The sequence below is a fragment of the Mesoplodon densirostris genome, chromosome 18 (genome assembly GCF_025265405.1).
Source record: "Mesoplodon densirostris isolate mMesDen1 chromosome 18, mMesDen1 primary haplotype, whole genome shotgun sequence".
Lineage (NCBI taxonomy): Eukaryota > Metazoa > Chordata > Mammalia > Artiodactyla > Ziphiidae > Mesoplodon > Mesoplodon densirostris.
Window position 1 is genome coordinate 1,570,506 of NC_082678.1, and position 21,174 is coordinate 1,591,679.

Here is a 21,174-nt window from a genome sequence, read left to right on the forward strand (position 1 = left end):
CAACAAAGGCCAGAGGCAGGGGCTACGAGGGGTGATGCTCTCTGTCCTGTCACCTGCTTCAGTCCTTGTCCTGCTGCCAATTTGCTCTTCCAGTCCTCATCCCACACATCACCCCCCCCGGCCCCGAGCTGTGTTTCTCTCTCCTCCCGTTGGATGGCTCCAGGAATGGGGAGGAGGGGAATCCAAGGGCAGGTGGGACATGGGAGGACCAGGAGCTGACTTCATCAAGATCTGACATTCAAGGGCTTCCCTGGTGGCGCAGTGGTTGAGAGTCTGCCTGCCGATGCAGGGGAAGCGGGTTCGTGCCCCGGTCTGGGAAGATCCCACATGCCGCGGAGCGGCTGGGCCCGTGAGCCATGGCCGAGCCTGCGCGTCCGGAGCCTGTGCTCCGCAATGGGAGAGGCCACAACAGTGAGAGGCCTGCGTACCGCAAAGAAAAAAAAAAAAAAGATCTGACATTCAAGACATGGAGGCATAAGGGAAGTGGTAGGAACCTAAAGGTTCTTTATTGATTTGTTTGTTAAGCAGTTTCGCAGAAGGCAGCTCAGGCATGCAAGTCAGGTGCAGAGACGCAAAGGCTCCTTGACGGTCTCTTTGGGGCTGAGCTCATCAGCCAGGACCAGTAGGTCAGTCACCAGGGCATCCAGCAGCCCATAGACCTGGAAGAATGGGATGAACATCACAGGCAAAGGTTCACTCTCTGGAAAGCACCTGCACAAGGGAGCATCCCCCATGCTGAGAGATGGATGGACACATCTACACAAGAGGGACAGCTGGAGAGGGGAGACAACTAAGGTTGTGTAGATAAAACTAAATTTTCTGTAGGACTTTTGTTTTTGCAAATAGATTTTTTTTTTTTTTTTTTTTTTTTTGCTGCGTTGGGTCTTCGTTGCTGCACATGGGCTTGCCCTAGTTGCGGCAAGCAGGGGCTACTCTTCGTTGCAGTGCATGGGCTTGTCATTGCGGTGGCTTCTCTTATTGCAGAGCACGGACTCTAGGTGCACAGGCTTCAGTAGGTGCAGCACACGGGCTCAGTAGTTGCAGCACGCGGGCCCTAGAGCACGCGGGCTTCAGTAGTTGCGGCACGTGGGCTCAGTAGTTATGGCTCACGGGCTCCAGAGTGCAGGCTCAGTAGTGTGTGGCACACGGGCTTAGTTGCTTCGCGGCATGTGGGATCTTCCCAGACCAGGGATCGAACCCGTGTCCCCTGCATTAGCAGGTGGATTCTTAACCACTGTGCCACCAGGGAAGTCCCAGTTTTATTTTTTGAACCAGTCTGGGGCGGTAATCCTGCACTGCCCCTTGGACATATAGGGACATTAGAGCCTAGAGTGGTTAAAGGGGCAATTCCAGGGAGGCCCAGGGAGCAGTGCCCATTTAGTCCCTTGGGGTGACCCAATTCTATCCTGGTGTCCTGGAGACCAACTTTCCTTCCAGTAAGATCACAGATCCACATACTGAAATGTCTCCAAGACTGTACCCTGTGGTGGAGCTGGACCACACAGGCCTCAGCAAGTTGATTCTTAATTTCAAAAAGCCAAGTAAGAGACTACCCCATGGGTCCTCAGAGCCCTATGATTACTTTCTAGACCCCATGGAAATCCACAAATCTCAGTGATGTCACCAACAGCAAATGGAGCTTCTGATTAAATGTGATCTGAGTGTTGGCGCAATGCACAACACAATCTCGGCTACCCAGCTGTCCACACCAGAGGAAGACAAAGCATCGCCATTAGACTCCTTGATATATCAAACAGGGCTTTGTGGATCTCCCCTCCAAAACCAACAACAATGACAAAGAACAGAACACAACACATAGGTCAATCCCTAAGGACCTACTGCTTAAGAACACATTTAAAAAAGTCTCTCCAGCGCTTCAAAACCCTTACACTTGCTGGACATTCACTCTGCATGGCGCTCACCCAAGGAACACATCTGCCAAGACGCACCGAACACAGAGAAGTGGGAGCAGCAGGAAGGAAAAGGCTTCTGCTCTGCCCCCGCCTAGAATCTGTTTCCAAAGGGCAGCCGGAGTGATCTCCTAAAGCATGAGTCGGACCACATCACTCCTCAGTTCAAGGCACTGTGTCCTCACAATGGCCTGCAAAGCCCCACGTGACCCGCTCCCCCTTGGTGGACTCTCTGCCTTCTGTCCTCCTGGCTCACCCCCTCTTCTGCCCACAGCACTCTTCCTAGATGTCAACATGGCCACACTTCCCTTCCCTTCAAGGCTTTGTTTGATGTCACCTTCCAATGAGGCCCACCTACCCCCACCCGGGGCTTCCCCATCCCCCAGCCCTGGTCTCTCTCTTTTTCCCATAGTGCTCATCACCTAACGTACCAGAGGTGTTACTTATTCATGAGGTCTGTCTTGAACACTAGGATGCCTTTCACAAGGGCAGCTCTGCTTCCACCACAGTGCAGCAGGCGCTTATTGTTTGTGGGATAAACAGAATGAATGAGGGAGCCAGGGAGTGGAGGAAGGTATGCAGGGCAGGTGTGAGTGAGGGGAGGGCTGAGTGCCAGGCTCTTGCCCTCACCTCAGTATGCAGCGTCTGGGTGTATTTCTCCATGACCAGGGGATCTATGGGTTCGTGAGACGGGATGATGCTGTCGGGGGCAGGGTCTTCCAAGGAAAGCCTGTGCCGACTTGTAGATTTCATCGGTTTCTTGTCATCCTTTGCTTTGTGCTTCTTGCTGTCGAAACGGTCCTGCTTGGAGAGACAGAGACATGCCCAGCCTTCAGTAGCTCCTGAGGGAGGTCCAGGACTTTCTCAAGAGCAGCTGAGTGGGGAGCAGGGGCATCACGCTGGAGTGACTGCCCACCTTCCGCAGCCCCTCCTATCCCTTCCCCAGCCCGCGCCCCCAGGCCCAGACAACGTGCTACCTGCCTCTTTCCCAGGTGGCAGCTTGGCTCCTTTTTTATCATCTTTGTTTTTGATTCCCAACGGCTTCTTTTTTTGAGATGGCCCTTTCCAGTCCTCCTTCCCCACTCGCCCGGAAGTCACCTTCACTTCTGTGACATGAGGTGACTTTCGATCTGAGGGAGGTGAACGGAAGACAAATGGCCTGTGGCCTAGCTGCCCCCACAGGCAGGAACTGGGACAGCAATGGGCCCTGGGCCAGCAGGGCTCTAGCTGTTGGAGAGAATCCCCACAGACTGGGAGCAAGGCCCTGGTTCAGGTGCATGACCTTGTGGAAGAGGACTGTAGGGCAGGGGTGAGAGGCCCAGGCGCTAGTCCCAGCTCCACCATTTCCCCACATACGGGATGGCAAGTCATCTTGCCTTTCTGGGACTCCACCTGTAAAACGTGGGGACTGAACTAAGGTGATTGTTAGGGTTGTTTCTAGGTCCCAAATTCTGGCAGCAGATAAAAAGGTAGCAAGAGGCAACGTGGGGACTGAACTACGGTGATTGTTAGGGTTGTTTCTAGGTCCCAAATTCTGGCAGCAGATAAAAAGGTAGCAAGAGGCCTACCCCACGGGCCAACCTAACAGAGGTTCCACCAGAAGCGTACAGATGGCTGAGGCGCCACTGCCGCCGGGCAGAGGGATGGGAAAGACTAGGCGGAGGTGTGGCTGCACAGTGTCTGACCTGGCTTTTCCGGCACGTGCAAGTAGATGCTCTCCTTCTCAGGCAGGCCCAGCAGAGCCCTCAGCCACAGGGAACGGCTTACCAGGCTGTCGATCACATCTCGCCAGAGTTGCAAACTAGAGAGCAAGATATATTGGAGAAAAGCCGTCGTCCCTCATTTGCCCTTGAACCTGTAGAGGCTTGGTCCTTCCCTTTCAAGACACGGGTGCCAGGAACTGCCACAGAAGCACCATGCCTCTGTCCAGCCAGCACCCTCACTGGCACCCATGCAAGTGCTGGGATGGGGATCTGGCTTCCCTCGGTGGTAGCCGAGAAAAAGTGGCCCAAGGATAAGGTTAGATCAGTCTTGAACTAACTCCATCTTGAAACCATGGCTAGAACTGGATCCAGTCCCACTGGAGGGGCTAGACTTGCAAAAGATTTCCAGGACAAGGCTCCTGGGGGTGTGTTCTGAGGGCCTTGCAAAGGACCCCCCAGGCCTATCCAAGCAAGTTGCAAACAGGCGATGGGAAGACTGGCAACCAAGTGAGGCTTTCCATGGAATAGGTCTCCTTCTCACTGCCCTCTTCTGTCTCCTCTGCTCATTGAGAAGGAACGAGGGAAGAAGGGGGAAGAGGTCTGGGTGCTTTCTCTGCTGTGACTCCTCCCCAGAGGGCAGCTGGCACAGGGAGAGCAGCTGTAGGGGCTGCTGCAGCAGCTGCCAGACCATAGAGTGTGTGCAGCATCTTTCAGCAACCTGATCTCCAAGAGAGCTCAGGCCCCTTGAGTCCTGGGACTGCTTTGCCCAGAACCCCTGGCCACATGCCACACAGGGGAAGGGATGGGAGCAGCTCTCCTGGTGGCGGTACCTACCACATCTGGTGCAGGAAGTCGGACTGCAACGGCCGCGGTTCCTGACGCAGCTCCAGGGCCGCTTTGTTGAGCCTGATTAGGGCGTCTTCTCTCTGGCTCTCCTTGGGGAGTGCCATCACTACCTGGCCGGTCAGAGGTACCATATGGGCAACCGTTCTGCCCAGGACACCGGGGGCTCCTGTGTCCTCTACTAAGAGGTGTGGTGTGGTAAGGGCAGGTGGCCCGGAGGGGATGCAGCCATGGGGAGTCTGTCTGGGTGCCTTCTGGGGGAGCCTGGGCCCTCCCTCAGAAATCTGTACCCATGAACCCCTTTCCAAGGTTTGCCAGGGTCAGAGAAGGAGCCCCTCGTGCACCACAGTGGCCTAGGCACCCGAGATAAAGAGAGATGACCAAGAGATTGCTCTCTCCGAGCCCTTAGAAGGTTGTTTAAGGCCCTTAGAAGGCTGCCCCTGAGCTGGGGCAGCTCAGGCCAGAAGCACCGGCACCTGGCTATGCCTGGGCCCTTCTCCACCAACCCCCCCAGGGCTGGGGAGGCACCTTTCTGAAGTCCTCCAGGCAGAGGCTCCACTCTGGTGGGGGAAGGCTGTCCAGCTCCCGGGAGCTCCGGACACTCTGCAGGTCTGGGCTCCCCTCCACCAGGATCTCCTCCATGATGCTCTTCCGCTGAGAGCCCAGACCAGTCTTCTGGGACCCAACGGGATCTCGGGAGTCCCTGAGGGCCTCACTCTCCTGCCGGGGCGGTTGGGGGTCCAACGCTGGGCTCTTAAGGTGCACAGAAGACTTGACCTTCATCGAGGCCTCCTCCCAATAGGCTGACGGGGCCGCAGCAACCTGGGCCCTGGGACTGAGGTGCTCCTCCTCGCCCGGCCTGGCCTCCTCAGCCTTAGGGGGCAGGATGGTGTGCTGGCACCACAGTCTGTGCAGGTTTTGCACCACTTGGTGCTGGTAATGCAGCTGCAGCAGAGGCAAGGGAAGACACGTGATGGGGAGGCTGCAACATGGGGGACCCAGAGCCCGAGCCAGCCTGTTCCAGCTTCCCGTTCCCTCGAGAGCGCCGGTGGAGGAGGCTGGCAGGAGCTGCTGAGCCCAGAGGGGCTCCCCACTTCCCTTTCAACCCAAGCATCTCCAACTTAAAGCTTTTTATACATTTGGGCTTCCAAGGAAGACTGAGTTTGAATTAAAACGTTTTTGAAGCTCTGTTATCACCAAGCATCCACTTATACTAGCTAAGTTATCTTGCGCAAATTACTTAAGCTCCCTGGACCTCAGTTTCTCCCATATAACATGAGGATATAAATAGTACCCTTTGGGCTTCCCTGGTGGTGCAGTGGTTGAGAATCTGCCTGCTGATGTAGGGGACACGGGTTCGAGCCCTGGTCTGGGAAGATCCCACATGCCGCGGAGCAACTAGGCCCGTGAGCCACAATTACTGAGCCTGCGTGTCTGGAGCCTGTGCTCCGCAACAAGAGAGGCCGCGATAGTGGGAGGCCCCCGCACCGCGATGAAGAGTGGCCCCCGCCCACTGCGACTAGAGAAAGCCCTCGCACAGAAACGAAGACCCAACACAGCCAAAAATTAAAAAATTAATTAATTAATTAATTTTTTAAAAAGTAACAAATGTTCAAGTACAACTGGTGTCTTTTAAAAAAAAAATAGTACCCATCTCACAGGACTCCTGCGGAGAAACTGAGTTACTCGTGGGAGATGCTAAGAACAGGCCCTGGCACATCAAAGGGTTTGCTATTACTTTCTCCCGGGGCACGCACGAGGGGCAGGGGCCAGCGCTGGGCCTGTACCCGAGGATTCCTATGGTGGAACAAGTCCTCCTCGGTGAGATAGGCGTCCACAGGTGACTGTGCACGCTCCGGGGTCAGGATCCCCCTCAGCAGCTCCTGCAGCGTGCTCTCCACGATGGTGACTGCTTCGTGGGAAGCCAGCTTGTTCTGAGGAAGGGAAGGTGGCCTTAGCAGCAGCTCAGGCTTTCAAAACGCATGTGACACCCTTGGGGCCGCACGGTTTGGGGCCTGTTGAGCACGTGGCTTGGCCACATGGTCAGTGTCACAGAAATAGTAGAGGGGCATCTTGTGAGAAAGACTGGTCCTATAGTCAGCAAGTAAAGCAGACATTACATTTGTCAAAATCACCTTCGTTCACCAAGGGCTGAGCCCCAGCTGAAGTAGCTGGCTTGTGTCTGGGGGCCACGATGAATAAAAAAGCACAGCTTTCTCCAGAGTCCCACAGAGCACAGCACCAGATGGCCAGGCTCTGAGATGGACTGGGGCCGGCGGATTCCCAGTTCCCGTTGTGTTTGTACTCCTGGGTGCCGGCCCCACGAGTGAAATTGTTCCCTCTGGTTTTGCCTGGTTTTGAAGTCATGCCAGTTAAATGCAATTCCACTGGATAGGACCAGACGACAGTGAACAGATACAGTACCGGTGCAGAGGGTCATGCGTTGTGTTTGTACTCGGATAAGTACTGCCATGCAGTCCGCATCTTAAGGCCCAGTCTCATTTCTTTCTAATGCAGTAGGGCCCAGCATGGTGAAGCTCAAAGCTGCCCCTTCTCTTGCCTGCCCACCCATCTTTTAGATCACAAAGCCCTGAGGAGTGTGTTTTGAGCAAGAGTGTGTTTTTGAAAAATTCACCTCTTGGGCTGGGAGAAACAAGATCCCTGCAGGCAGTGCCAGGAAGAACATTAGGTTAACCTACCTAGTGTCCACAGGGGCCAAGATCCCGGGTCCCTTACCTCCAATAACGTCCTCTCATCCCTAAAAACGTCCTGGGTCAGGGAGACTGCATGGAGATTGACCTGCAGGAGAGCACCTCCTAATAGGGTGGGGTGGGTTCCAAACTCCCAACACTCCCTGAAGATCCCAGCATTCAAAGACTTAAAGAGGAAGGTAAAGTTTCTAGTTTCTCCAGGCAGGATCACACCTGAGAGGGACAGAGAAAGAGGTTTTCACCAAGTAGAAGCCACTGAGCCCCAAGCCTGCATGTATAGAGTTAACTAAGCCCCGGTTAGGGTGACCAACTGTCCCAGCTTGCGTAGGACTGGGGGCTTTCTTGGGATGTGGGACTTTCATTGCTAAAACCGGGAATGTCCCAGGCAAGAGGGACAGGTGGTCGTCCCAGCCTCAGGCCCGTGCATATGGGTAACTGAACATCTAGAATGTTCTGCTTCCCACAGGTGGCTCACTCCCCTGTGTTCTCAAGCGTTCCACCGTTCCCCCAGCTGACAGTTAGGCGACAACACACTTCACAGGATGGGAGGGACAGGTGGGAAGAGGGGCTCACACTTGCAAGAGCTAGGCATTAGCTAGACTTTGGCTGCGGGAGGGGTGAGCGGGGCAGCTTCTCCCAGGTACCTTCCCGATTATTGAAGTAAAACCGCTGCATCCTATTCCTCTTCAGGTCTTGGAAAGGGTCCAGCTGGGACCTCCGTCGCCAGTCATACCAAATGGCCACTGTGCCATTATTGACCACGGTCAGTTCTGAAGATGCTTTCTCCCCTTCTAGAGTTTCAAAGGTCAAGCGGACAGCAATCCCAACGTGCCTCTGGGGAGAGAAGAGGCATGAGAGATGTCTCTGTGGGAAGTCCTGGCCTAGGGTGACCAACTCAGCCTGGTTTGCAGGGGCTTTTCCGGGTTTGGCACTGGAAGTCTCCTGGGCCTGGCCACTCTCAAACAGATAGGTATCATACCCCAAAAGTGGCTGTCCCTGCCATCAGCAGTAAGGAGAGGAGATAAAACAGATTTTTAAAAACATTTCTGTTCCTTAGCATCTGAAGAATATTTTAGAACCTTCTTAAAGCCATACCTGTTTGAGAAGGTTTGCTAATTTACATGTTTGGGACAAGGTACAAAGTGGGTGGCTTGTGACACTCTCTTTTCAGCCTTGTGACAGTCTCTTTTCAGCCTTGTGACTTTATTCTTGCTCAAGTTAGCGTTGCTGTTACCATTTTCAGACATATACTGAAAGCATGACCAGATAAAAACTCAAACAGGAGACTGTGCAGGCTCCTTGTGACTGCCCCAGCCACCCTGTGACTGCCCCACGAGGGAGGCCCTTCCAGCAGGTGGGTGAGGGTGAGGGCAGTTTTACCTTGTCCTCTGGGTTACTGCCTCGGATCCAGCAAGCTGGCTTCCCACAGAACAGCAGAGAAGGGCCAAGAATAGGCATAGGGACCACATCAGGGTCACTGGCCAATAAGTCTCTGTAAGAAAAAGCAATGACTTATTTTCCCTGAGTCTGCCACAGTCTTGCCACATGGAGCCCACGGAAATGGTTGCCAGAAAATCTGGAGATGTGCCCGGCTCTGCCCTCCAGTGGAGCATCATCGGCTCCATCCTGCTCCGTTCCTGTAGTGGGAGGTCCTTGGACATAAAGAGACTCTTCCTGCAGAGCTGCTCAGCACTGGGAGAGTCTGGAGGGGCCCCATTTATGAGCAAAGGAATGTCTAGGAAATCTCCACTAGGAGTTGGTTGCTGGAAGAGAACAGATGGCAATAGTAAAGTGAGCACAGGTGTTCCTTCGAATGGGCTAAAGGAGGGGGTGACAGCCACTAGCGAGAGGCTGGGATGGAGGCACCCTGATTTCAGGGAGGGAAGCTTGCCCTACAATACTTGAAGGTGCTGGGGAAGCCACACTCTCCAACCGCTCTCCCTAGGGCCCAGGCCCAACTCACAAGTGCACTGTGTCTTCAGAGGAGCTTTCCTGGCTCCTTTCAAACACTGAACAGTCTTCCACCATAACAGTGGAGAAAGGCCGCCCTTTGCCCACCACCTCCAGGCCATCAATATCCTCAGAGAGACAGAGAAAGGAAAGGTTAGCTGACTGAAGACGGGCACCGCCCTGAGGGGCTTCAGACTAGGCACAGACTACCAACCTGCTGGCTAAAATCCAGCTCTGCCATGACGCTCTGTAGTTCCTTGCGTCGGTAGTTCAGAAACAGACTCCGATCCCAGGTGTAGCGGTACCAAGCATCCTTCTGGGCTGGCAATCCTAGAGCAGGGTCCAAGGACCCTCAGCACAGGCTGCTGCCATGCCCCCTTCCCCAACCACTTTCAAGGGCTCTGAGAGTGCCCATCCCAGCACCGTTTCTGAAAGAGCTGAAAACACAGCTTCCCTGTGAGCTGGGCTCCCCTCCTTCTGGTCCCACACCCACTGCCTCAGCAGCCCTGCACAGGACTCCTGCAAAATTAGCTTCCAAACCGCCAAATCTTTGGATTATAATAAAAGTAACAATAGCAGCTACCTTTTACTGAGTGTTTAACAATGGGCCAGAACCTCTTAATACACATCATGTCTCATTTAACCCTCTCACAACCCCATGAGTACTTTTTTTTTTTTTTTTTTGCGGTACGCGGGCCTCTCACTGTTGTGGCCTCTCCCCTTGCGGAGCACAGGCTCCGGACGCGCAGGTTCAGCGGCCATGGCTCACGGGCCCAGCCGCTCCGCGGCATGTGGGATCTTCCCGGACCGGGGCACGAACCTGTGTCCCCCGCATCGGCAGGCGGACTCTCAACCACTGCGCCACCAGGGAAGCCCCCCATGAGTATTTAACAGATAGGGAAACTGAGGACCAGAGAGGTTAAATAACTCGCTGGTGTTCACAAACTCAACACAGCTGGGATCTGAACCCAGACAGTCTGGCAGCCTTTAAAGCAGTGCTGCCCATTAGAAATATGATGCAAACCACAAATGCAAGCCATGTATATGCAATTTAAAATTTTCCAGATGCCACATTTAAAAAGATAAAAAAAAAGATGGAATTAATTTTAGTAATATAGTTTAACCCCATATATTAAAAATCTTATTTCAACACATAATCAATACAAAAATTATTAATAAAATCTATTTTTTCCAACTGATCTTTGAAACCCAGTGCAATGCTTACACTTACAGCACATCTCAGTTCAGACCGGCCACGTTCCAGGTGCTCAGCGGCCACGGTGGCTCAGCGGCAGGAAGGACAGCACTGCCCTAGAGCCCAGGCTTCTGCCCGTTCCTCCCACCACTGCTACCACGGTCTTACTGAAGAGAGCCCTGATCTTTCACCCCTAGCCAGTCACATTTACAGCCCGGTCCTCACCCATCTCCACCTGGATGGAGCGGGGCTTCCTGACGTGAGGGATTGGTTCCACGAGGCCACGCTGAGTTTTTGTCTTCGTCATTACCAGACCCATCATTTCATCTCCCAAATATTCTGGTTGACTCCAGAACCCACTGGTCAGTTCACAGCCCTGGTGATGGAGGACAGATGAGTCAGACCACCTGAGCCCCTTGGAGAGAGGCTGGTGGGGATCCTGCGAAGACAAGAGCTCCACAGACTATAGATGCTCCCTCTGGGGGATTCGCACTGCCCTGCCTGAGAGCAGGAGAGAAGCACCCACTTTCTTATTTTCAGGCTGCCCTGTTGTTCATTTACCTGGCTCCAGCCAGGGCGGATTGTTCCAGGCACTGACATACCAGAATACAACATGGCACCCTGGGGCGACTGAAAGGTGGAGCCTCAGCTTTTAGGAGACAACACTGAGACGAAGACTATTCTAATAACTTAGATGCCAGTGGCATCCTTCTCCTCAAACTAACAGTGACCACCACAGGCTGAATTACTTACCTGGCCAGTCCCTGAATGATCAGTAACAGGATCAATAATAGAATTTAGTAAAGCCCTTGAGGGCTTAACAATGCTTTGCACTGGATAGATTTTTTTTGTTGTTCCCAGCTGTCCAGATCCCTCCCACAGGGTACCTGGGAATGCTGTCCTTACCTTCCCATCAGGCAGTGTTCGGTCAAGGAGCTCCCGTTCCTCCTGGATCTTTCTGTAGGTCTCCCCTGTGTGCATCAGCAGCTCGCCGACTGGCTTCTTCAGCCGTTCTAGCAAGAGAGCCAAGAATGCAGTCCTGCCACCAAATCAGAAGAAACAGGGGCCCGAGCTCTCTGCACTGATCAGCTCCAGTCACTGGGCTGATTTCACGACCCACTAAGGGCAAGAAGCACTTGGGAGTACTCAGCACAAATGTGATCAGCCCGAATCCAGGTTCTGGAGGTGGAGGGAGAGGAAAAAACACAGCAGCAGAGCCTTCATGCCATATGAGGCCAGGCAGGAGCCCTGTCCGCTCTGCTCACCACTGAGGGTTTCCTGCTGCTTCTTCCGAAGGGCTATGTTGCGCTGCCAGTTTTTCAGAAAGTTGTGCTGAAGAGGTGGGGCCCAGGGCGGATGTGCCTTCTCTTCTTCTGGGGCTTCCTGCTTCGCCTCTTCTTTAGCTGAGATGAGGGTCATCAGACAGGGTGGGGTGTGGATCCGCTCAGCCAGCTGAGAAGAGCAACGTGAGTGTGGAGGGCAGGGGAAGGCGTTGAACCGGGCGGAGCAGACTTCTCCAGGCCTAAACCCCTGCTGTCTTCCCGCTCTGCTGAGTCCCTCCTCTCCAGGGCCCCAAGGTAGCAAGTGACAGAAAGCAAATCGCAGAACAAGGGGGGCCCGGAAGCTGCTGTCGGTCCCCTGTTGCCTAGAATGGGAACGCTCGTTCTCAGACTGTGGTCAACGTCCTTTAATGTGTCTGTCCTGCTCACAGCTGGTGTTGACACCCCCACCTGCTGCACGACTGAGCCATTTTTATTGGACCCCAGGCCTCTTAGCACCTGACCAGTCAGAGATTCTTTGCCTGGAACCAGAGAATTAAAGAAACTGAAAGACAGGCAGACTCTCCATGTGGCCCTGGGAGCTGTGGGGAGCCACCTTCCTGCACCACGTGGACCGAGGAGGAGAGCAGGCCAGTCTTTCGAGAAGGGGACATAAAGCCGGGCACAGAGGGGCAGAGGGCAACGAGGGAGCGTGGGCCCAGTCTGACGGGAGCCACACACACCCTCGCCTCGGGGTTCCTCAAGGCGCTTCTGTCTCCTTACAGAGAATTCCTGACTTCAGCTGAAGCTAGCCTATGTTGGCTTCATTATTTGGGGGGAAGGGTCACCTATCACCTCAGGTTCTGGGGCCCAGAGCCTGGACTCTCTCTGTAACTCCAGTCCTGCTGGACTCTGCCGGGTGGTAAGACCACAGTGACATCAGGGACTTCTCTCCCCCAGGCAGCTCTGTACAAACGAACCTGGGTGTTCCCTCGAGCAACTGCAATTCTCTTCAAGTCCTGGAGACTCCCCAGGATGTGGTGGGGCAGGATCTGGTCACTGCCGTGGAGGATGTCACCTGGCCCTGGGGGTAAAAAGAAGATGGGGGGAGGTAAGCTACAGCCAGCTGGTATAAACGATTCAAGAGGCTACTCTCTGATGAGGACCTGGCATTCTCTCCAGGATGACCCATGAATTCAGATGCCAGGGCCAAGGCAGGGCATACCAGAATAGTCCAGGGGCTTCATGGCTGCATCTGGAGTAGCAGGGTGTGCTACTAAGTGGCAGACCTTCTTCCTATGATCCTTGGGTTTGAGTTTACGGATGATAAGTTTCTGGGTAATTGCAGGTTTATCTTCTGTTTCAGTAAGGCGAGGCATATGTTGCTAAAAAGAAATAAAACGAGGAGATTCCGCATGAGATCAGGAGGAGGAAAAACACCACCCTTCTCCTCTGTCCTAATTCTCGGTGGAATTCCTGAAGGCGGACAAATCTGCTTCTCTAGATCTCTAGATCGGTGTCCATATGTTCTGTCGAGGAAATGCCTGCGTAACAGCTATGACGCTTAGTAACATCCTGGAAAAAAAAAGTAGCATCTCGTGCCTCCAGAGAGTTCAGGTGAGAAGTGGCTGACTCTCCCAGGGAAAGCAGGGGGTTATCCACATCTGTAACTTTGCTTCTTAAACTCATTTTCCCTTATGTGACATGGGGATGGCACCACTTGCCTCTATGGAAAGCAAATTACTTCATTCTCTCTTCCCCGTGGTTCTATATGAATCTTAGAAATGTTAAACAGACAACATGGTAAATTCCTTTAGATGCAAAAGTGAACAGATTTATATTTGATGGATTTTTCCATCGAATTAGACACTCCCTCTGAGTAGGGAGGCAGTGGACACACAATGGACATGGTTGAAGTTCTAGACAGCCCAGGGGGCAAGGAGAAGTTCCTGCCAGAAGGGATCCCTGGACTTCATCCTTACCTTCCTCAAGTCTTCCTTCTTAATGGCTAAGGCAAGAATGTCATCTCCTTGTAGGACATTGCTAGCAGGTTCAGGTTCTTCCTGAATGGGGGGTGTGGGCTGTTCAGGTACCTTCGCCCGCTTCTTTTCTGAAGAGGAGCAGAAAGTTCAAGTGCTTAAAAATAGATATATATGAGACTTCATGGGTGGGGGGTGCAAAGCCAGCCACCTGGATGGACAGTGGCCTGGGCAGCATGTTGCTGGGGTGACAGGAGTCCTCTCTTGTAGGTCCCCCCCGCCACCACAGTGACCGAGGCTTCTGTAGCTGGAACTGAGATCGGAAGACATTCCATGCCAGGCTGTGCTACTTATAAGCTGGACAACCTTGCGTACAGCACTTAATCTCTCTGGTCTCAGTCCTCTCTTTTGTAAAAAGAGGAAGCTGGACTAAATCAGTGGTTCCCAAATATCAGTCAGGTATCTGTCTCAGAATCTCCTGGGGTTTTTACAAATACAGCTTCCTGGCTCCTGTGCTTTTTTTTTTTTTTTTTTTTTTTGCGGTACACGGACCTCTCACTGTTGTGGCCTCTCCCGTTGCGGAGCACAGGCTCCGGACGCGCAGGCTTAGCGGCCATGGCTCACGGGCCCAGCTGCTCCGCGGCATGTGGGATCTTCCCGGACCGGGGCACGAACCCGTGTCCCCCGCATCGGCAGGCGGACTCTCAACCACTGCGCCACCAGGGAAGCCCGGCTCCTGTGCTTTTAAAACTCCCTAGGTGGCTCTGATGCACAGTGCTTTGGGACAACTGGATGAGATGCTTTCTTACCCTCCGATCCATTCCTCTGGGTGAAGGTACTGAGTTTCCTAAGACACTGATGAAAATTCAGATGCTCTGGGGAAAGCAGAACGTTTACCACTGACCATTTACTTCACATTCTTCATTTAACAAATACTGTTTAAGCATCTTCTACATGTCAGGCACCGTGCTAGGTTTTGAGGATATAAGGCAAAGTCTTCGGCTTCAAAGAGCACATGCCCATGGGAGACAAGACTGTCAAACAGACTGAAGTAGGGTGACTATGGGAGCATCCAGGGGACCCCAGTCTGGTGTGTGGGGTGGTCAGGGAGGGCTTCCTAAGGAGGTAATTAGACTGACAGCTGAAGGATGAAGAGAGACAACGGAAAGAGAATGGAGAACAGGAATTCCAAAGGGCAGAGCATGAAGAGGCTTAGAGGCAAGAGAGAATGGAGCACCTGCCTGGAACTCAAAGCATGTGTTTTTAAATAGCTGGAGTGCAGCGAGGTGGGAGGCAGGAAGCAGCGTCTGGAGAGAAAAGTAGGAGCCATATCACTAAGAGCTTAGTGAGCCATGTAAAGGACTTCGGTTTTTAGCCTGTGGACCGTGACATGGCAAAGAACAGATTAGGGGGTGCAAGACTGAGCACAAGATTATCTAGGAGTCTACTGCGGTGGTGAACTGGTTGGCGGAAGTAGTTCATGGGCCTGGAGGAAAGTGGAGCCATCTGAGCCTGTATCTTCCATGCGCCATGCCAGAGCACGGTACGGAGAACGCATGGGGCGGAAGCAAGTTTCTTCCCAACGAGGACACGTTCCCTGCCTTCCTTCCACAGAGGTGGGTTAACAGTTTCAAATGCATCTCGTTCCTCTGGCTGGTATCCTCCTGTCTGCTGCCCTCTGGTTCAGAAAGCTTTGATATAAGGCCCTACACAAAATAATCAAGAGAAAACCTAAGCACTGTCTTTAATGACTTTAAAACACAACTTGGTTTTGTCCACTGTTTCTCACAGTATTCTAATTTTTAAGACGCAATATCATTAAAACATCAACGCAGGTGTTTTGGTTACCAAAATCAAACTATTTTTTAGAAAATGCCCACATACTCAGTGGCAAAAAAAAAAAAAAAAAACAACCCAAGCCAGAATCATTCTAAACATAACTCTAGGGACTTCTCTGGTGGCTCAGTGGTTAAGAATCTGCCTGCCAATGCAGGGGACACAGGTTCGAGCCCTGGTCCGGGAAGATCCTACATGCAGCAAAGCAACTAAGCCCGTGCGCCACAACTACTGAGCCTGTGCTCTAGAGCCCGCGAGCCACAGCTAGAGCCCGTGTGCCACAACTACTGAAGCTCGCGCACCTAGAGCCCGTGCTCCGCAACAAGAGAAGCCACCGCAATGAGAAGCCCGCGCACCACAACGAAGAGTAGCCCCCGCTCACCGCAACTAGAAAAAGCCCGCATGCAGCAACAAAGACCCAACGCAGCCATAAATAAATAAATAAATAAAATTTAAAAATAAAATAAAATAAACATAACTCTAAATTTTGCTATCGGCCAGAGTCCACCTCCTCAGCAATGGAGTCAGCGGAAACTCAGGAGCATCTACCAGTCAAGCCACATGGCCCTGTGCACACAAACACACTTGGGGCTAAATGGCTTGACGGCGAGTTCTGGTCCCATCCTCGCCATGTGTGGAGTTGCAGACTTAGGTTTTGATCTCTACTTCCCCTCTCCCTTCTACACAGTCACCAAAGTTGGTGGTAGCCCAAGAAAGAATTGGTATTAGTTGAAGGTTCCCTTTTATAGATATTTTGGTATTATTTACATTCTCCAAGAGATTTGCTTCCTCTGTCCATCACCCTGGCTGGTTCTAAATCTTCTCAAGGATTAAACATCTCCAGATATATGCTTTTTACTGATGGGTGTAATTACACATAATTACCATGTGTAAATTTATAAACCTTCAACATTGCTGAAGACTTCTGAAATAGTCAGTGAAACTCTGGTCTGAGGTTTTTCTAAGATGGTTATCTTCAGTGTAGTGCAACACATGCTCTGCTACTGTATAGTCAGGGAATGGTGTGTTCTAGTTAATATTCATAGAAAGGATATATACATTTTGAACTTCAATTCCCCCTAGAGAATGTGAATATTTACCAAGTACCTTCTATGTACTAAAAACTACAGAGAAAATGGTATAAAAGGTTAAGATATGGCTCCTTCTCTTGAGGAACTGAAAGATGCAGCAGACACTAACACACACCAATCATAACCTAAGAGCCTAAATTAGTGGCACAGACAATAGCTTCGGTTACACATCAAAGAAGGAACAGATGGATGTATACCATAAAGTTGGGGCTCTAAGGAAAGGTTCAGAAGGGCAGACGCAGGGGTCAGAGGCAGCTTCACCAGTTAAGTTAGACCTTGAAGGACCAGAAGGCCTCGCACAGGCAGAAGAGCAAACAGAGGTGTTCCAGGTAAGATCACAATCAGAGCAAAGGTGGAGGCGGGGCTGAGCACGGCATATGTGAGGCATGGTGACACAGAAGGCCTGTAGAGGAGGTGGGGGTGATAGTGGGGATGAGAGGGAAACCAGGGCATCACGGATTTGTAAACTAAGTCTGAAGCATCTGATCTTCCTCCGTCGGCAAGAAGGAGGTTCGGTTCAGAAGAGTGAGTTGATGAAAGCAGCATTTCAGCGTGACTCATCCTATGAGGGTAAGCCAGGTGGACAGGAGGGGCAGAGACAAGTTGGGGAGGCCAGGAAGGAAGGATGATCCTGTGGGGGTCATTTCAGGGCCTGTGGGAGGTTTCCACAGGTCAAAGTATGTCTCACTACTGAACCTGTACAGGGCCAGCTATTTCCAGTTCTTTGGTCTGGAAACCCAAGCTGAGTGGGGTTCCTGGTGAGCCACACAGCTGGCACTTCGCCCTTGTCCTGACAGCTGTGAGGGGGTCAGAGACCAGCCCCCTTGCATGGGGCAGTCAGATGACACTTCTGCTGGGGCTAGCCCAGGCAGCTGGAAGCAAGGTGCTCAGGTAGGGTGGGAGGGACAGGGTTGGCAGAGGGGGAGGGGGGAGCTACGGAGGGAGAAGAAACCTGGAGTCTATTTTTTCTGCTTCTTATTTCATCTCAGTGTTGTTCTTTATTAGTGTTGATTAAGGTCTTCAGGAAATTCTGACCTCACAGTTGCACTGGGGGGACCAAGGGAGGGGCTGTCCCTACCTGGGCTGAGCTTTAACTGATGGTGGAGAGGGGTCTGGTACTGTTGGGAGTCTTCCCAGTTTCTTAGCAACAACAGCAGGGAGAAACCTAGGAGTCAAAGGGCTCAGGTCCCTAAACAGGTTTAAAGTCACAATATTTGCTTGCCTTTTTGCTATAATTCAGAGGTTTTGGAGAAACACAGTGAAAGATTACAGTTGTTGATTAACTTTATTATATTGGGGGGGAGGAAGTATTGCCTACTACATTAGACGCTTCCCCCAAGATATTTAGGAGGAGAAAGGTACCTTGCATGCTTCTTTCTTTCCTCACCTTAATGCATGTTCTTAAATGAAGGGCTATTTATTTATTTATTTTTAAATTATTCTGTTTCTGATTTTTTTTAATTTTTAAAAAATTTTTACTGAAGTATAGTTGATTTACAATGTTGTGCTAGTTTCAGGTGTACAACACAGTGTTTCAGTTATACACACACATATATATAATTTATTCTTTTTCAGATTCTTTTTCCTTATAGTTTATTACAAAATACTGAGTGTAGTTCCCCGTGCTATACAGTAGGCTCAAGGGCTATTTAACAAACTAAATTTCCTCTTATTAAAAATAAATATGCAATGAAAAAAATCTTTCCTTGATTTGTTTACAGCAGAAAGTTCACATCTGATAAGATCCCCAGAAACTAGGTAAGCAGGAGCCAGTACCTAGGAAAGCCCTTGACTGCCCTTGGGAAAGAAGACCAGCTATTTGTCTCTCTCTCTTTCTTAACTGTTAAAAAGTATATCATGAAAGAGCCTCTCAGTGTAGCCTCCATTGGACTTTTATGCTATGAAGAAGCATTGAATAAAGGCATCTTTCCAGGCCCCCCAGGGACCCCCACTGGCTCCAGGCCTGCCCCCTCTGCACACTGAACTCGCACCACGATCTGAGGCTGGGTCTCCCCAAGGCCTGCAACGGCATGCTGACTTTCTGACCTAGCATGTAAAGCCAGTTGGTGGTCTGGCCCCTGATCACCTGTGCAGTCCCCTCTGGCTCCTTTCCCCCGTCTCCACACTCACCACCTCTGCCCTGGCCATCAGTGGCACGGTTCCATGCCTCAGCTGATGCTGCTCCCTAGACTTGGAGAAGCAAATCGCTTTTTTTTTTTTTTTTTGACTAGCCGTAAATGTCATCTTCTTCAGAAAACTATCCCCCCTAACTCCACCATCCAAGGCTTGGGTCAGGTGTTCTGATCTCCCTTAATTGCTGTGGGCTCCTAGATCACAGCCTTTATACTTAATCGGTTTCTCCTCCTCCGTTTCCTGAGGTCTGGGGTCCCACAGTTACCACCGATAGCGTTGTTGCCCAGCACAGTGCCCACACACAGGTATAGGGCACGCCTTGTCCCGTACCCCATTCCCGCGTGATCTTTACCTCCATCCTGGTGTCACCCCCATCCTCCAGGCCCCGTGTCGTGAATCCCAAGAACCCCTTGCCCCTGTCTGGCTTTCCTGAGCTCCCAAGGCAGCCAGCGCCAACCTTTCACGCTCTCTGGGGCCTCCAAGAATCTGTTTGTAGGTATTCTAAGGCGGGACTGCTTCTTTAGAGACTTCAGGGTGCCGCCCGAGCTGTGAGCGTGGCCCTGCATCGCCGGGACCCGGAAAAACCGGGCTGTGCGGCAGTTCCCGCGCCTCTGTGCGCGCCCGCCCAACAGAGGCCGCCCGGGGGTCCATAGCAACCAGCGCCCCGAGCCGGGGCGCGCACCCACCGAACAACTTGGGCGGAGACTGCTTGGAAACCACCTTTTTCATCTTGCCGCGCCCACGCGCCAGCCGCCGGCCACTCTTCTGGCGCTGACCCTGAGAACGCCCCAGACCCGGCTCGTGACGTCACAGGAGGCGCCGGCGGGCGCCGACATGTCAGTAGCCAGGCGGGCGGGGCGGAGCCAGGCGGGGGAGGGGCGGGGGAGGGGCGGGGGAGAGAAACCGAGGAAGCAAGTAGGGGCTCCGCGACCCTCTCGGCCGTTTCCCGCTGCCCCCGACGCCCACCACGGCCCGGCTCCCGCTGTCCCTCGGCCCCTCCTCACAGCCACCACAGGATCGAGCCTTTCACGCGGTGCGGAAAACCCCTGATTCCCCCCATGGACTTCAGTTACCCGGTGGCCCCTGCTTGTCCCCTACACGGGCCGGGTGACCTGCCCCGCCCACCAGTTCTCAGACGAGCCAAGCTTTCACCCCGACTTGGGGACTTGGGGCCTTCTCACGCTGTCTGTTTCAGTCCTTGGAGATGCCGCCCTTGACCCCCAGTTTAAAGTAGCCTTCTTGGGCTTCCCTGGTGGTGCAGTGTTTAAGAATCCGCCTGACAATGCAGGGCACACGAGTTGGAGCCCTGGTCCCGGAAGATCCCACATGCCGCGGAGCAACTAAGCCCGTGAGCCACAACTACTGAGTCCATGTGCCACAGCTAGTGAAGCCCACGCGCTTAGAGCCTGTGCTCTGCAGTAAGAGAAGCCACTGCAATGAGAAGCCCTCGAACCGCAACGAAGAGTAGCCCCCGCTCTCTGCAACTAGAGAAAGCCCACGCCTGGCAACGAAGACCCAATGCAGCCAAAAATAAATAATAATAAATAAAATAAATATTAAAAAATCTTAAATAAAGTAGCCTTCTCTGTTATCTCAACTTTATAAATGCACCCAGTATATTTTTTTCCAGTCCTAACGCATTCTGGAATTATTATGTTTGTTTAAGTGGTTGGCTGCTGTCAAGCTCTCTGAGAGAATATAAACGCTGTGAGAGCAGGGCTGGCTTGTCCTTTGTCCCCATCCCAACTCAAAGTTTAGCACATAGCAGTGGCTCAGAAACTGTGTGTGGAATAATGAAGGGGCTCTAGAGCGGGACAGAACTGGATTCCAATGTCAGCTTTCCCTGTTTCCTAGCTGTGTGTTCTTGGGCCAGTCCCTTGACCTCTCTGAGCTACAGTTTTCTCACATAAAATGGAGGTCATAATGCCTCCCACACAGGGCCACTGTAAGGGTTAACTGAGAGTATGCATTTAAACTACCCAACATAGTACCCTCCATAAACTGTAGGGACGTCTCAGTCAATTCTCAAAATCATGCCAGGGTTGGGGAGATGCTCTGTGTACCCATTTTACAGATGGAAAAACTGAGCTCCACCAAGGAAGAGGCTATAGAGTCAGTCGACTAACCAGAAGCACAATTTGAACCTGGTTCTCCCAAGTCCAAGACCAGGGCTCTTTGGACCCTGTCTCCTGGGACATTTCTGAGCTTTGCTGCAGTATACCCCAGACAGAGGAGGAGCCAGGGAGGATGCCAGGAGGGCTGTTCACTCCCTGGGCTCCCTATGTGTTCTCCACTGCTGGGCCTCTCCCAGGGGCATAGCCCCTTCTCCATGCCCCTCTAGACCTTCCCTCCTCTTATAATGGACACATCCTCCACGACCAGCCCCTCCTCTCCTGCTCTCAGTGGCCTAGGCACCAACCTCCTCCAACCCTCCAGGGAGTCCCCAGTTCCGTTCACTTCATGAACATTTACTGAACGTTTATGATACTCCAGGCTGGGGACTGTGTCATCTGGGCCCTCTAGGAAGCAGACACAGATGGAGACAGGAATGCAAGAGGTTTATT

At 52.3% G+C, this 21,174-nt stretch overlaps 1 protein-coding gene across 2 annotated transcripts; it reads right to left on the reverse strand.

Annotated features, from left to right (window-relative positions):
- Positions 1-524: 524 nt before the first annotated feature.
- Positions 525-19,380, reverse strand: MYCBPAP (MYCBP associated protein). 2 transcript variants are annotated; one of them, XM_060082279.1, is made up of 19 exons: positions 19,297-19,380; positions 13,554-13,681; positions 12,797-12,956; positions 12,552-12,655; positions 11,578-11,764; positions 11,219-11,325; positions 10,538-10,688; positions 9,332-9,447; positions 9,131-9,246; positions 8,548-8,659; positions 7,812-8,001; positions 7,193-7,380; positions 6,244-6,390; positions 4,985-5,401; positions 4,448-4,569; positions 3,596-3,711; positions 2,892-3,040; positions 2,541-2,711; positions 525-659 (listed from the first exon to the last, which is right to left on the reverse strand). In XM_060082279.1, the coding sequence occupies exons 1-19, from the start codon at positions 19,337-19,339 to the stop codon at positions 558-560; spliced, it is 2,826 nt and encodes a 941-aa protein (XP_059938262.1). In that variant the 5' UTR covers positions 19,340-19,380; the 3' UTR covers positions 525-557. The 2 variants fall into 2 exon arrangements, with proteins under 2 accessions (XP_059938262.1, XP_059938261.1); XM_060082278.1 differs by lacking the exons at positions 525-659; positions 19,297-19,380 and having other exon boundaries at positions 2,391-2,714.
- Between the last annotated feature and the right edge of the window lie 1,794 nt (positions 19,381-21,174).

Excerpts from the sequence above, each read along its gene's own strand:
- MYCBPAP (XM_060082279.1), bottom strand. The coding sequence starts at position 19,339 with ATGAAAAAGGTGGTTTCCAAGCAGTCTCCGCCCAAGTTGTTCG. Across the intron at positions 8,002-8,547 it reads GCAGTAACCCAGAGGACAAG|AGGCACGTTGGGATTGCTGT; the intron begins GTAAAACTGCCC and ends TTCTCTCCCCAG. Across the intron at positions 3,712-4,447 it reads GACTTCCTGCACCAGATGTG|TTTGCAACTCTGGCGAGATG; the intron begins GTAGGTACCGCC and ends CTTGCTCTCTAG.